The 15,368-nt window shown below is 35.7% G+C and overlaps 1 protein-coding gene and 1 pseudogene across 1 annotated transcript; one reads left to right on the forward strand and one right to left on the reverse strand.

Annotated features, from left to right (window-relative positions):
• Nucleotides 1-2,292: 2,292 nt before the first annotated feature.
• LOC149030621 (5S ribosomal RNA) lies at nt 2,293-2,412 on the forward strand (annotated as a pseudogene).
• A 10,412-nt stretch (nt 2,413-12,824) lies between these two features.
• On the reverse strand, nt 12,825-13,388 carry LOC149030622 (uncharacterized). The gene has a single exon (XM_089178666.1). It carries the CDS (start codon nt 13,386-13,388, stop codon nt 12,825-12,827), a length of 564 nt encoding a protein of 187 aa, XP_089034792.1.
• Between the last annotated feature and the right edge of the window lie 1,980 nt (nt 13,389-15,368).

Genomic DNA, 15,368 nt, shown 5'->3' on the forward strand with positions numbered 1-15,368 from the left:
TTTTTTTAAAATTTGGCTAAGATTTAAAATGTTCCATTAATAATCATCGAATATCAATTAGTAGTCATTTTTGAACTATGTGTGTTAAGAAATCTATACAAATTTTCCTCTGACTGAACAGTAAAGCCGTTAAATTAAGAAGACTTATTGTGATTTCGACTTTTTTCTTTTCCGAGCATTGTTTAAACTTTTTGATAACTACTTATGTACCTTGTGAGCTTCGTATAAAAAGTGTTTAAAGTAAAATGTTGATTTACAACTAGCTAGTGCTTTGATTGTCCGAATTTTTTTAATAATGCTATAAAATTAACCTAACTGATAAAAATGATCACTAAAATTGATACATATATCTCTTCGAAAACGATTATATTAATTTAAACATACACAAAACTGTAAGATTCCTAAAATCAGATTACAAGTAGTTTTTGTGGATTACGAAATTACGAAGAAAGCTCTGTAGTAAATAAAAATCAAAAAATAATCTTGTATGCAAATAATTTCGAGACCTGGCGCTACTTACAGGAAAATACCACTTTTAATTTCGTTTAACTCATTAGAACAAGAGATAAAGATAAACGTAACTAGATCTTATTTCATTTAACCACAATTAATTTATCTTGAGGCCCAAATAATAGAAACCCTTCTTAAGTTGCTTTTAACCCTTAAAGTGCACATGAGGTGTTTGACGTTCCAACAAATTTTTGATCTCTCGAAAACGTTACTGAATTCGAAAAAATAGGTTATTTGTCTCTATCTAGTGTTAATTCAGATGAGTATAAAACCAAATCTATTTTAAAAAGGTGTATCAAACTACTTTTAAAAAAATTGCAAGGTCCAAATATTAAAAGCGGCTTTAGGAGACGCGTTCAAAACCGTTGGGGTGTCAAACACTCACATTGCACTTTAACTAACTTTTACCAAGTGTGCACTTTTAGGGTTAATTATACAGTAGGGATAGAAAACTATACTTTAAAACAAATAAAACTTCATAAAGTTAAAATATTTACAAACACTTCTAAAATATTTCGTAAAGTAAAACAAGTTCTAAGTAACAAAAAATTCAGCCTATCATAGATACCAATTAAAGACGGAAAAAAGCTGCAAAAAGGTCATCGGATTTTTACATCGGAAACTTATTTCTGAAAACAAGCCAGTACAAACAATACAAACATCAAGGAGGAATTTACAATGCTGGGGTATAGTAGATTGGAACTATTGCTGTTGTTTATAATGGAATTCAAACCTAGAAGCAATAATGAGGATATTTTTAGTATAAACAAAATGATAAACAATAAAATAAACGTTTAATTAAGACGACATAACGAAAAATACCGCAATGCATGAGATGTCGACAAATACGAACATACCAAGAATTATTGCAATAGAACTGTGTGCGCAAATATGCACGAAATGATGTCTTAATTAAGTGCCCAATATTAGTAAAATGCTGCAATTATAACGGAAACCACTCATATAGGTAAAAAAGCCAGTGAGGTTAGAAAGCAGCTCCAGAGAATTCTCTTCTCTCCTTTTCGAAGCAGAGAGAGTGCATTCGCAGTAAAAAATACAACAAGAAACAGAAGTAAATGACTTCAGAGATAATACATACTCTTTCTTAATCATTATGCAGAAAATTATAAATTTGATTGACTCGATAAGTTGGGTGTCAGGCGCCTTCAAACTCGACATTATTAAACGAAAAAGAAACACATGACGCTAAAAAAATCAAGAAACTCTTCAAAAAATCCATTAAAACTAGAGTAATACTAACATATATGATAATTGAACAAAACGCAATACTAAAACAACAAATTCAACAGACAACTGTATTACAATAGCTCATAAACGAGGTAACTATGAAATAAAAATGACTACCCCAAAAAATAGTGTTCTAGAACTCTTGAAGGATTGCAACAGAGTCGTAGAGACAGAAAAATTTTTAAACAAAGACAATATTGATATACTTCTCGTTTTTAAATCATATTTCACTACAAGAAGCTATTTAAAAATCCCATATTACAGTATATAGAATAAAAGACACTTATCAGGGAAATTAAACGAAAGTTACAGCATTTATATTTAAAAGTAAATCAAACACCATCTGTATAGTCGAATTTGACAAGAACATCTTCAAGTAACCCCAATTGCAGTATTCAATCTAACACAAATTTCAAATTTCGGCCATATATGAATCACCAGGAAAACAAAAATTACCCTACAGAAATTACCTTACAGGATTACTTTTAGTCGATAGTTGACAAATTCGTTTAAACAGGATATAATAGTAATGCTGCTAACGACCATAGCTGTACTGAAAACACTAGTTCTCATTCGATCATTAAGGTTAAGCAGCACTGGGCACGGTTAGTACTTGGATGGCTGACTGCTTGGGAACACCGTGTGCTGTTAACACTTCAATCCGCCTGCATGATCACTGGGTGGATTGAGCAGATCAGTGGTTATGTTGCCGGTCCCAAGTTCGGGTAAAGGATGAGGGTTATAAAAGGTTAGGTTAGATCTCTTCCCGACGTAAAAACCTAAAACAAGCTCACAAACCTGATGACTCGCCTGGTGAGTCGCGATGAGGAATAGACATTGTGCCTATTTAGAAGAAAGAGGAAGAAGAAGATAATAATAATGCCAAAAATACTAGATAAGAATCAAAGATTAATACAACTAGGCAGTTATTGATAAATTATTTTATAATGTTTGACATGAAGAGCTTTTAGATACAACGAGAACCCTCTTACGAATGCAATTGTACAATCTTCTTGCACCATATCTAAGAGTCAGGATTGTTATTATTTAAATCACAACAATGCTTATATCGAGATTAAAGGAATAAAAAGTGGTGTACTTTAAGCAAGTGGGCCTTTAGAACCGTACCCTACATACTCTGTACAGCTGATATTCCAACTACTGATGAAAGTAAAATACTAACGATTTCTGATAACACTACTATACAACCATACATTTTGAACTGTCAGTAAAAATGAACTTCCTCGAAGAGCATACAACATAAATAAATAGCTTCAAGATAAAAGACAAAAGCAAAACCAAAGAAAACTGAATTATATCGCTTTTGTACTGTATACAAATGATTCTCCGGATATTAGAATAAACGACATTGTTCAACAATTTAGCCAAACATCCAAGCTCAGCCTAGGAAATAAATTAAAAGTTTTATAAAAATCATTATAAACCCTGTTATGGAGTTTAAGGGGATATCACTATGGTGGAACGGCAACAATGAGTCATATAACAAAGCTATTAAAAAATGCAATGAAAAATACTAAGAACTATAGTCGACGCATCATGCATTATATGAAATGAAGATATACGAAAGGACCTAATATTAACGAGAGTTATAAACGAAATAAAAAATTTTACTACAAGATATGAAGAGAGGACTGTTATACTACACTCCAACTAACTAGCCACAGAAGCGTAAACTTCCAAAAAATATTAATAAGTGAACATCCGGTTGACTTATATAGAAATTGTAAAAGAAAACTAACCCTCAAAATAGTAAATTAAAACCTACATTTTATTTACATTGATCAAAAAAAAAAATTTACCTAATGTCCACGGACAAAATAATTGTAATTTAGAAAATATGAGAGAAAAAAAAATAAAAAAAAAACAAGAAAATAAGAAAAATAAAAAAAAAACAAAAAAATAAAAAAAAAATAATAAAGAAAAAAACAATATTAAAAATATTTAAAAATATGAGAAAAATATAAAAATGAAAAATAAAAGAAAAAAGCTACTTATTTTTATATCTGTAATTTTAAGTAAACAAAAAGATCTTAAACTCATATCTTCTACAGTTAAAGAACATACTCTTCCAGATAAAATGCTTTAACCATTTAATATATATGCTGTTCTTACACTTAAATTTTCGTTTAACACTAATTAATAGATAGAATAAATTTAAACAACTTTTTTAAAAATTTGATGTTATTTTTGTAATATTATAAGTATCTAATGAATTTTTATAATTGAAAGAGGAGAAATTCTTATAAGATTTCTCGTATCATTAAGACATAAAGTTAATCATGAAGAATAACTAGCAGCGAATTTAGTACGCTTCCAAGAAGCCTTAGGCAAGATCAAGTTCCATTCGAATTAAAATTACTTTGTAATTTGAATTTTGTAAGTGTATATCATCAGTTACTAAAATTTCAAAAAAGGAAGAAAAAATTTAAACAAAAATTTTTTAAAAGTATTCTATATTTTCGGACAAAAAGAGTATTTTATTTAAAAAAAAAGGCTAATATGAATTGTGACTGTTCATAGTAGGAATTGATACACATAACGTGATAGTTGTTAATGGCTATTTCATATTAGGAATAATTGTTGTGTAATATAAAATGATTAACTTTGAATCACGTTTTTACTGCAGATTGATCTTGAGAAGCGGTAATTTTATATCTATCTACGATACAGGAGATATAAATCAATGAAACAGAAAGTAGGTGATGATTTGATTAGAAAATAGTTTATTACTTTAAAGAGCAATTTTATAATTTATAACAGTTTTATTAGTTAACTTATGAATAGATTTATCTGTAAATAAGAAAAAATATAAAATATCCTATATATTTTTTATTCTTAATGTAATACATAAAAAATTATAACGGAACTCTAGCTTATCGTGTAAGAAGCCTAAAACAATTTCATAGAATAAATAAGTAGTTTAAATAGTAATATGTTTTACATATCTGAATTATTTAGGATTGAAAAATTTTTTGTATATTTATGAAACGAAGTCGAAATAATATAAAATCTAAAGAATTTACCGAAATACATTTTTATGGACGAAGCTAGTTCTTCTTAATTGTTTATGGGGCATTCCATGCCAAATCACCGAGGTTTCGGCCCGACCCCCTTCGATTTCGCTGAAAATTTTTTATCATTTTTTTTTTAATTTTATTTTTTATTGTAGTTTTCAGAAAAAAATAAAAAAAAATATTTAAAAGTTAGGAGATATGAAATATTTTCGTTTTTTCAATAAAACCGTCATTTTTTCGAAGTTCGGTACCTTCGATTTTCAATTTTTTCTCAAAAAAAACTTCAACTAAGATAGTATTTAACCCCCCTATTTAGATTTTGTGCCGACTTTTCTTTCTATTTTTTTTTCGATTGAAAAAAAAAAATTCTAAAATTAGCTTATTTTACATAACTTAGCGTTAAAATTTTTTTGGATTGTTTTTAAAATCTTAGAAGTTGAAAAAAATTGTACAAAAAAAATCGTAAAGTGTATTTACAGCCAGGATTGAGTTATTTTATTAAAGTATCGTTGTTACAATGTTAAAAATTTAAATATTATAATTATTTTCCTCGATTTAACGATGGTTTTCTTGGTTTCTTAACTGTACTGTGTGGTGTGGATTGTTCCGACGAAGAAAAAGACTTAACTATTAAAACAAAATTCAATAATGGAGTAATTTGATGAATTTTATGTGTCGCTGGTATCGGTTTAGTATTTTTGAAGCGTTCCTCTAATTTCTCTTTCATGGAATTGTATCCACGCGCCATCCGAGAAGAAAAAAATTTTACCAACTGCAGATGGCAAAGATTTTATGAAATCGATAATGACCCCAGAGTACAAATGAACAGCAATTGCATCATGATTCAAGCAATCAGAAATGATTGCCATACTCTGATGAGTGTGTTCATTGTTTTTTTTATAATAAATAACCACAATATAAACCGTCGCTTGGTCGTTATTCCAGTGAAATCCTGGAGCAGCATCTTGAACCACGAAGAATAGTTTTCGGCAAAGTCAACTATGACTATGAATTCGTCTTCTTTTAAGGGTTCATTCTGGTTTATACGCCGAAAAAAAGGCTATTTTCACGATTTTTTTTTAGGCCTTCTAGGATACATATACATATGAAAGTTGTTGGGTATGATAAATACACTCTAGAAGTACAAGAAAACAATTTTTTTTTATTGTTCAGAACATTTTTTGACATCCAAAATGGCTGACAAACGTGAACCCTTCAAAAAAAGGTATGCTTTTGGCGGGCATCGAAATTTGAGAACAGGTGATCTAAAACAAAAAAATTAAACGGTTTTAAATTTAGTATGACAATGGCTATCGGGTATGCTAAAACTATCAATTTTTATGAAAGCAAAACAAAATGACAGCCATTTTTTCGAAAAAAAAATCGTTGATTTTTTTCGCAGTTTTTTGTAAAAAAAAATAATAAAAATTAATATGTTGACTTAGTTGAAGCATGCGAGATAGCCATTCATGTGTAGAGTATGTGGTTAAAATTTCAGAAGGATCGGTTGTGTAGTTTCGGAGATATCATGCCCGCCAACCGAAAAAACGTTGTTTCGAGAAAAACGCGTTTAAAGTTTCTTTTAACAAATTTTTAAAAAGTCTGACTTTACCTTATTCTGCGATGCCTGCACCATATAGTATGCCTTCTGCTTCTTCAAAATACTCATTTTCTTCAACTCTAACCTTTTTTCGTTGTGTCCTGGCCTCTTTTAAAGATTCTCCGCTCAAACGATTGGCTGAACGCACACGCGTGTTGTCGCGGTTACTAGCGTAATTGACTGCGATAGGGCCAAGTCTTATCTCCAAAACGTGCATTATTTTTAGTATTGGATCAAAACCTTCGTTAAATATACAAGCTGCCAATTGACAAGCTATTTCCACAATTTTTTTTACCATTAAATAGATGTTTAGGCACCATAGCCCAAACGCATTTGTTGAAGCACTCATTATTATTTTGAGTGTTGCCACCTAAACATCTTTCAAGCAATTCTGGTTTTGTCAGGTCTTCGTACACTGGCTTTAATACTTCTTGGACATCTTTAGCAAGAGGAGGAGGATGTTTATAAGTATCAAGGGTTTTAGCTGCCTCAACTTTACGATACTTACACCAGTTGCTAGAACAGTATGTATGTTGCGGGTCATCATCAGTAGAAATTTTGTGATAGTACCCCGCCCAAATTTCCTTTCTCATGTTCTCAATTGAATTTTTATTTCTTTGAACAGCTAACCCATAGTTAGTTGACAATTCCTTCATCAACTTTATAGTCAATTGTTGAGTTTTAATCACTGGAACACTTTTTTTAATAACTTTTTTCTTTTTTACAACTTTCTTCGGTCCTTTTTTTGCAGCAGGTTTGTTGGCTTCCGCTTGTTTCAAAGCTTTTCTCTTTTGAATCAGTGCTTTTCGTGCTTCATTAGCACGGTTGAAAACTCGTTTTACAACATGTAAAACACACTCTAATTTTTTGATAACAAAATCTTCGCCGTAGGGAAAAACATTTAGCAACATTTGAAAAGTTTTCGTGTCGTTATCGCCGATATAAAAACCATATTTTACGGAGAATTTCTTGAGTGATCGAAGAAACATATCCACGATACCATAAATCTCCATCTTCTCGGCATAATACTTAATACCTTATATATTATTATATAAGGTACTTATTATATATACGTATTATTATATAAGATACTTAAACCTTTTCCGAGGTCCATAAGTTTGCAAATCATATTTATACCATGCACACCAATACCAAAAAACCTTTCCAAAAAAAAGAATATAGCGACAAAAACTGAATACTAGTTTTGTTTTCCTACACTATTCTGAATAATATACAGAGACATTTCCACTTAAACAACCGTTTATGGTTTGTCTCCTCTCTCTGTAATATCTCTGTGTTTGGGTCGCAAAATAATATACTTAGACTGCTCGGATCGTTCTAAAATTTTTGTATGATAATTCTACATATGTCTACTTTCGAAAAATGCAAAAAAAAATTCATTTTTTCAAAATTATAAACCAGAATGAACCCTTAAACATTCTTTCACTTGTCTCGAGCATGCTGCTTGCTCTTTGGCGATGAAATTGTGTGGTAAAAGAGCCTTAAATTTTTCACCGAAATCATCAACAAAATCATTTGTGTTCTTGATTTTCGTTTCAAGAGTTACTCGTGGAGCAGAGACCCATTGTTTATAATTGATTTCATCAATTTCATTATCTTCCATCAAAGTTAACAGATGTTCTTTCACTTTTTCGACGCCTGGACATTGAGAACAATCATTGTAGGATTCTAATGATAAATCCGTGCCTTCAGTTAAACGTTAAAAGTTGCCCCGTGTTGGAAATATAAGAAAGTGATACAAATGCGAATAAAAACATCAAGTTGATTACATTAATTACAAACGTTCTAAGTACTGATTTGTAAGAAAAGAATAATTTAAATCAGTGGCGTCAAATTTATTTCTCTACTTCTTAACTTACCTAAGATCATCAGTTTTATATTTTAATGAATGGAGCAAACACAAACTGTATGAGTGCCACAACCGCCAGCTAAAATACAATACTTCGGACGTAGAGATGCAAAAGATGAAAATCCAATTTTGATTGCTGGATATCTTGACTAGAAGGTTTTGTGCAAATCTTTAAATTACAAAGCACTATACGTTTTTGACACTGAACTTTAGTACCATTATCGTTTCGTAGTGAAATAAAATCTTATTTTCCTGGCATCATACTACTCATCTCATCGTCATTGTAGAAATTTGTCACGATTGAAACTACTGTAGAAGATAATTTACGTCCTAAAAATTTGAATACGTCGAAGAATTTACTTGTTAATTATTCAAAACCTTACTGACTTGTGGTTTGTATCTTACCAGTTTTTTTTGTAGAGTACTGACAAAATTCCATCGGCAACAACTAGGTTTTTTGCTACTCGCACCATATGCTCACTTGCACCCATGACTTCCATAACTTTATGAACGCTCCAACTCGATGGTAATAAAGTCAATATTTTTTCGGTACAATCAATTTGCTCTATCAACACCAGGTATTCCAATAGCTCTCTTACCAAATCCTAGGTTTTAAAAAGCCTCTGATTTTCTAATATATCTTCTTGAGTTTGTGGCATTTTTATGTAATTATTAAACAAGCTTGCAAGTAAAATACTTACGTACCAAGGATGAGCTGGAAAAACAATCTTTTTATTTTCATTGAAAAATATATTTACTGAAAACTGAAAAATATATATAAATTTTTTAGAAGTAATAAAAATCCGTCATTAACAATAAAAATTTATTGTTTGGGAAATGAGCAGGCTTAAAAGATATGGACGCCAAACATTTGCATGGATTTGTCAGATTTATTCAAATGTAGCGTACACCGCGTTTCGCTTACGAGAATTCAAATGAGTGGACGTTGAACAAATAACTTTTTGTATTTTACACTGTGAGAAGACTTGAGCAGGCCTGTATATATTAATCAGTAACGAGCCGAACGATGATGATTATATTAGTCACGTCGAACTTATTTCTTATGAGAGGACTTTTTCTGTAGACGAGAAGACACGTGTGTTGTATACGAAGGTTGAGAGAACTATATAAGATGGCTGCTTGAGAAGCCGGCGTCACGGTGCTTCTTCAACCGCCGTGATGAGTCATGGCGAGTCCGCACGGAGCGACAACTGTCGCGAGTTCTGATTGGGCATATGAAATCTCAAACATTTCTGCCCGCCATCAGCAACGAGGTTGATGATGAGTTACATTGTCTTCTGAGGAGCTACTGGGAGGACTGCGAGCTTGGCGATTGGCCATGTTAGTGTGGTTGTAGCCGTCTTCAGGGACACCACCCTGGTGGGTTCATCCTCTTCTGGCAGCAACTTGAGCACCCTAGCCATGGGCCACTTTCCTGGAGGCAAACGCTCATCACTAAGGAGAACTAGTGAACCTACCTGAATGTGGTTGTGAGCGTGATGCCATTTTGAGATTGCTTGTAATTGCTGTAAGTAATGAGTTGACCACATGCGCCAGAACTGTTGAACTCGTTGCTGGATGAACTGCTATCTGGACAGCCGACTTGCTGAGATGTCTTATAGTTAGCCTTCAGGAAGTTGAGTGCCGCTCCAATGAGAAAGTGCCCTGGTGTGAGCATCGAGGTGTCTTCTGGATCATCGCTGAGTGGTTCGAGTGGTCTTGAGTTTTGAGAGTGGCTTTAATTTGAGCGAGGAGTGTGGAGGTCTCCACATATGTGAGCAGTGTGTCTTCGACAGTTCTTCTGAGATGAAACTTCAGAGACTTGACTACTGCTTCCCATTTCCCACCCATGTGGGGGGCTGCAGGCGGGTTGAAATGCCACTGTGTTTTGTCCTGAGCTAGCACAGAAGAGATCTCCCGATGTCCTGAAGAGCTTTCGGCGAAACATTGCATGAGGTTTTAGCTTCAGCGCCCAAGAAGTTAGTGCAACAATCAGCGTAGAGGTCTGACGGGACACCTCTTCTTGAGGTGAAGCGTCTATAAGTTGCAATGAAGCCCTCGGCTAAGTAGTCTGAAACGACATCGAGATGAGCGGCCGAAGTTAACCCTTTGACTGCCATGTTGGTCATATATGACCGGCAACGGTTTGTCCCGTGACGCCACGGTGGTCATTGGTGACCGGTGCTTTTCAACTTTTTTACAATTGTAAAAAACTAAATGAAAATCGAGAGTTAGTGTATTTGAATATGACCGATATATAAAAGATACTTTGAAATAAAAAGTGCCGTATTGAACAATTATAATTTTTTATTAGAACATCAATAAAAAAAATGTTAGAATAAATCTTGCACCTAACGGTGCACTTTGTTAAAGCACTTTGAACATAAATGTGGCGCACCAATACAATCCGGACAATAAGTGGTCACCTTCTTGGTCTTATTTTTAGCAATTTTTGATCCAAACATGTTGGAATTTTTTTGTAACATTCTTTACAAAATTTTCGTTCCAGGTACGCTCGCCCTTTTTTCGCAATTCATGCCGCAATCTTCGTCGAACAGGTGTATTTGACAGTACTGGGGAATGACCCTGTGTAAGATGCATTGCGAGTGCCATTCTAAATTCTGTTACCTTGATTTTTGTGTTCGTTGCTTGTTGATACAGTATCATCGCGTTTGTGACTGCAGAATTCAATAATAAGTCCAAAGCTAATTTTAAATACCATTTGAGGGTTCGTCTGTAGGGTGTGGAATATGCACTTATCTGATCTGATAAATCTACAATACCTTTTCCTTTGTTATAATCTACAACTACTACTGGTTTTTTAGAAACATAATTTCCTTTGCGGACCTGTACCATCTCAGCTGAATGTTTTGTCGAGATCATAAAAATGTCACGCTTATTCTTTCATTTGAGTATCATAATCCCCTTCTTATTTTGCATTGCGACAAGTTCACCGCGTTTTAATTTTTTTAATTTGACGTCAATAGGTATTCCCTTTCTATCTTTCCTTAGGGTTCCAACTAAATGAGTATTGCAATCGAGTAATTTTTCGGCCAAATTGATACTACTGTACCAGTTATCCGTGTAAATCGTGTGGCCCCTATGTAGAATATTGTTGCACAGATTCATAACAACACTTGTGGGTGTTACGCATGGTTCATTTAGGTTTTTTCCCAAATATATTTGAAATCGGTATATATATCCTCGGCCGGAACATATTTTGAAGACTTTAAAGCCGTATTTATGTCGTTTTTGTTTTATAAACTGCCTAAATTTTATACGTCCCCGGAAAGGTACCAAAGACTCATCGATACATATCTCTTCATCTAAATCATAGTTTTTAGAAAAATTTTCATTTAGTATGTTAACAAGTTGTCTTATCTTATACAGCCTATCTTTTACGTTCGCTGTTTGATTGTCGGTAAAATGAAGGAATCGTAGCAGCAACTCGAACCTATTTCTCGACATAACTGTTCTCGGAAATGATTGGAAGTAGGTTTGACTGGTACACCAATATGCGTCATATTTCGGTAATTTCACCAGGCCCATCCATATCAGGAGCCCAAAAAGGCGTTTTATTTCATTCTTATTGGTTGGTGTCCATTTATCTAAACGGGAGGATCTCCTATTTTGCATATATTGTTCAGCGTATCTATTGGTCTCATCAACAATTAATTCTAGAATTTCTTCCGTAACAAAAGCAAAGTAAAAGTTATGTGCCATATTACCCTCGATATGTAGAGCAGTTGTGGATTTCACAAATGGAATTACATTTCCCGCCGTTCGTGTTATATTACGTGACCATTCGTGATCATCTATATTACACTCATCTTCATTTTTGAGATCTGTTTCATTTTCGGTATCCGATTGAATTCGCCGCCGCCTTATCGTGGATGATATATGAATTATTTCGTCGTCCGATGAAGATTCATCGGATACGCTCGTAATATATTCACTGTTTGTATCCATATTTTTAAGGGATAATCTACAAATACTATTATAAACATACCTCAGAAAATAATCGGAAATGCTGCTTTATAATCATACAATTGATGTTATATGTGCGCACATACCTTATTGTTCTATATAGAATGAAAAATACTGCTTCTCATTTGCACGCTTTATTAAATCTGGACATTCCGTTTATAACAAAATAACAAATGCAAATGCTTTTTAAAATAAATGAAGGGATATTTAATATGTCCTTATCAACCGTTACTAAGGCGCCACGGTGGTAATTGGTGACCACCAGTAAGATATACGCTAAACAAATGCCGTGGCGTCTTGGGAAAAACAGATGATTTCGGCGTGGCAGTCAAAGTGTTAATAGACAGACAAATACACAGATCCCACCCTTATGAGTGTTGGAGCCACGTCCCTTCCACGTCTTGAGCGTGAGCGGTCCAGCGTAGTCAATGCCTGTGTGAGAGAACGGGCGTGATAGGGTGACTCGCGATAGAAGTAGTTGGCCCATCAGCTTCTGAGCACGAATCCCCCTGTGACGAGCACACACCACACACCTGAGAACATATGACTTTACTGGGGCTCTTCCTCCGATGATCTAGAAGAGTTTTCTGATGAATGCCAGAGTCGACTGAGTGCCTCCATGCATCGTCTTCTTGTGAGCATGGGCGATGACGAGTTCTGAGAACCTGGAGTTACGAAGGAGAATCGCTGGATGCTTGGCCTCGTACAGGAGTTCAGACTTTGTAAGACGACCTCCCATCCTGAGCACACCGTCGGCATTAATGAATGCGGTGAGCCTACAGAATAGGTGCGAGCTTGGCAGTTGAGATTGTCTTGAGAGCAGTGAGATTTCTTCTTGAAAGTACGCCGATTGAGTAGCCTGGACCCAAAAGAGTCGTGAGTCTTCCATTCCGCTAGCTGAGATACAAACTGCTGGTGCCGAGTCAAGCTCTACTGAGAACCTCTTGATAAATCTACTGCAGAGAGCTATAACTCGGAGCAACATATTGAGTGTTGAAAATCGATGAATGAGATCCCACTGATAACTCGGAGAAGATCGTACCGCGTGAAGTGCGACACTAGCACGAGCTTCTTGTGCACATGAGTCATCAGGAGCTGTATCGACCTGAGCCGGCCATGATGCTATTGATTGAGCCATTCATGGTAGTCCCGTCCATCATAGAGTGTGCTTTTCCAGCTGATCTGTGAATATACCACGCGATGCACAGTCAGCTGAGTTTTATGTGCTTGGCACATACCTCCAATGAGCGTTCTTTGAGAGTTCTTGAATTTTGATTACGCGGTTGCGTACGTAATCCTTCCATCTTGATGGATGAGCCTTGATCCATATAAGTGTCACTTGAGAGTCCGTCCACAAGTTTGTCTGGATTGTATTCATGTTTAGAGTAGCGCAAACATGATTTATGAGCGTGGAGAGTAGTAGCGCTGCAGAAAGTTTTAACCTCGGGATGGTTAGCCTCTTGAGTGGGGAGACCTTTGTCCTTGAGCAAACGAGTGAGACTTTTAGGCCAAGTGGATGGCAAGTTGACAACGAGATACACAACAGCTGCGATTGCGAATTGCGATGCATCTGAGAAGCCATGTAGTTCAACAGCTGAATCAGAGAGCGTGTTAAGCTAACGTGGGATAGAGAGCCTGGCCAGGCTAACGAGATCTTGTCTGATGCTGAGCCATTGAGAGATGAGCTGTTCTGAGAGTGAGTCGTCCCAGTCGAGATTGTGCAATCAGAGAGATTGAAGGAATACCTTAGCTCTTATTATGACTGGAGAGGCGAAGCCTAATGAATCAAATATCTGTGCTACTTCTGAGAAGACGAGGCGTTTTGAGAATCGTTTGGAGGAAGCAGACGAGATTGTTGAGAAGTCGAACACATTCTGTTGAGGTGACCATCGAATACCAAGGTTTTTCGTATCACAGTCATCGAATGAGATGCCTGAAGTCTCGCTAAGCTCAGACGAGACCTCTCTCAACAGTTGCTGAGAAGTAGAGTGCTACTTGGCCAGCGGGAATCCGCCCGCATGGCTAAGCCGTATGAGTTAGTGAGCAGTCTCCACGAGCTCTTCCACTGTATCGGAGCCTCCGAAGATGTCGTCAACGTAACGCCCGTGAGTGATTGGTTTCACAGCAAGAGGATAATGAGAGCCTTTATCTTCAGCGAGCTGAAGCAGCATTCTTACAGCTAGGAACGGTGCAGACTTCGTTCCACAAGTTACTGTGGGTAAGCTGAAAATGAGATTCAACGTGCTGTTTGTTCCCCCACACGATGCGTTGAAGATACTGGTCATCTGGGTGTATCTTGATTTGCCGATACATCTTTGTGATGTCAGTCGCAAACAGATACTTGAGTTGGCGTATTCAAGTGAGCAAGTCGAAGATGTTGAGCACCAGATTAGGACCAACGTGAGTGATGTCATTAAGCGAGTGACCAGTGGAGCTGGCGCTTGAACCGTTAAAAATAACTCTGAGCTTCGTTGTTGAGCTGTCTGGCTTGAGCACCCCATGATGAGGCAGATAATAGTTTGGCCTTCTACGAACTGAGCGGTTATCTAGCTTTATCATGTCTTGAGATCGTTCATACTCTTTGCATGAACTGAGTGTATAGTCGATCGTACTGAGTGTCTCTGCCAAGTTTTCTGAGAATCCGTTGGAGAGATCTGTAAGCTGTTTGATGTGAATCTCCCAGTATTGTTGGGGGCGACTTGAGCGGTATCCTGACGATGTAGCGCCCTGTCGAGTCCCTTGTATTAGTAGTCTTGAAGTGGAGCTCACACTCCTGCTCCTCCGGAGTGAGCGGTTATTTGTCTGATGCTGGAGGTTTTTCTGGGACCCAAAACCGTTTCAACAACTCTTGCAAGGATGAGTTTGATACCTGAGAGCTGCCATGATGAGTCGTCCTTGCAAGTGTGATAGGTGCCTGAATTGGGCTAACTACCAGCCACCCAAAGATGGACAACTAAGCAATGGAAGATCTGTCTGAGTGCCTAATGATGTTAGGCCTGATGAGTTAGCCGTAGAAGTCTGCTCTGACTATAACCTCTACTGCCCTTGGAATGAGAAACTCTTCATCAGCGAGATTTAAACCCTTCAGGTGAGGTCATTCTGGTTCCCTGTTGTATCT

The sequence above is a fragment of the Polistes dominula genome, unplaced genomic scaffold (genome assembly GCF_049000335.1).
Source record: "Polistes dominula isolate Pdom_NZ unplaced genomic scaffold, Pdom_raw_medaka contig_11, whole genome shotgun sequence".
NCBI lineage: Eukaryota > Metazoa > Arthropoda > Insecta > Hymenoptera > Vespidae > Polistes > Polistes dominula.

Excerpts from the sequence above, each read along its gene's own strand:
- LOC149030622 (XM_089178666.1), bottom strand. The coding sequence starts at position 13,388 with ATGGCTCAATCAATAGCATCATGGCCGGCTCAGGTCGATACAGCTCCT.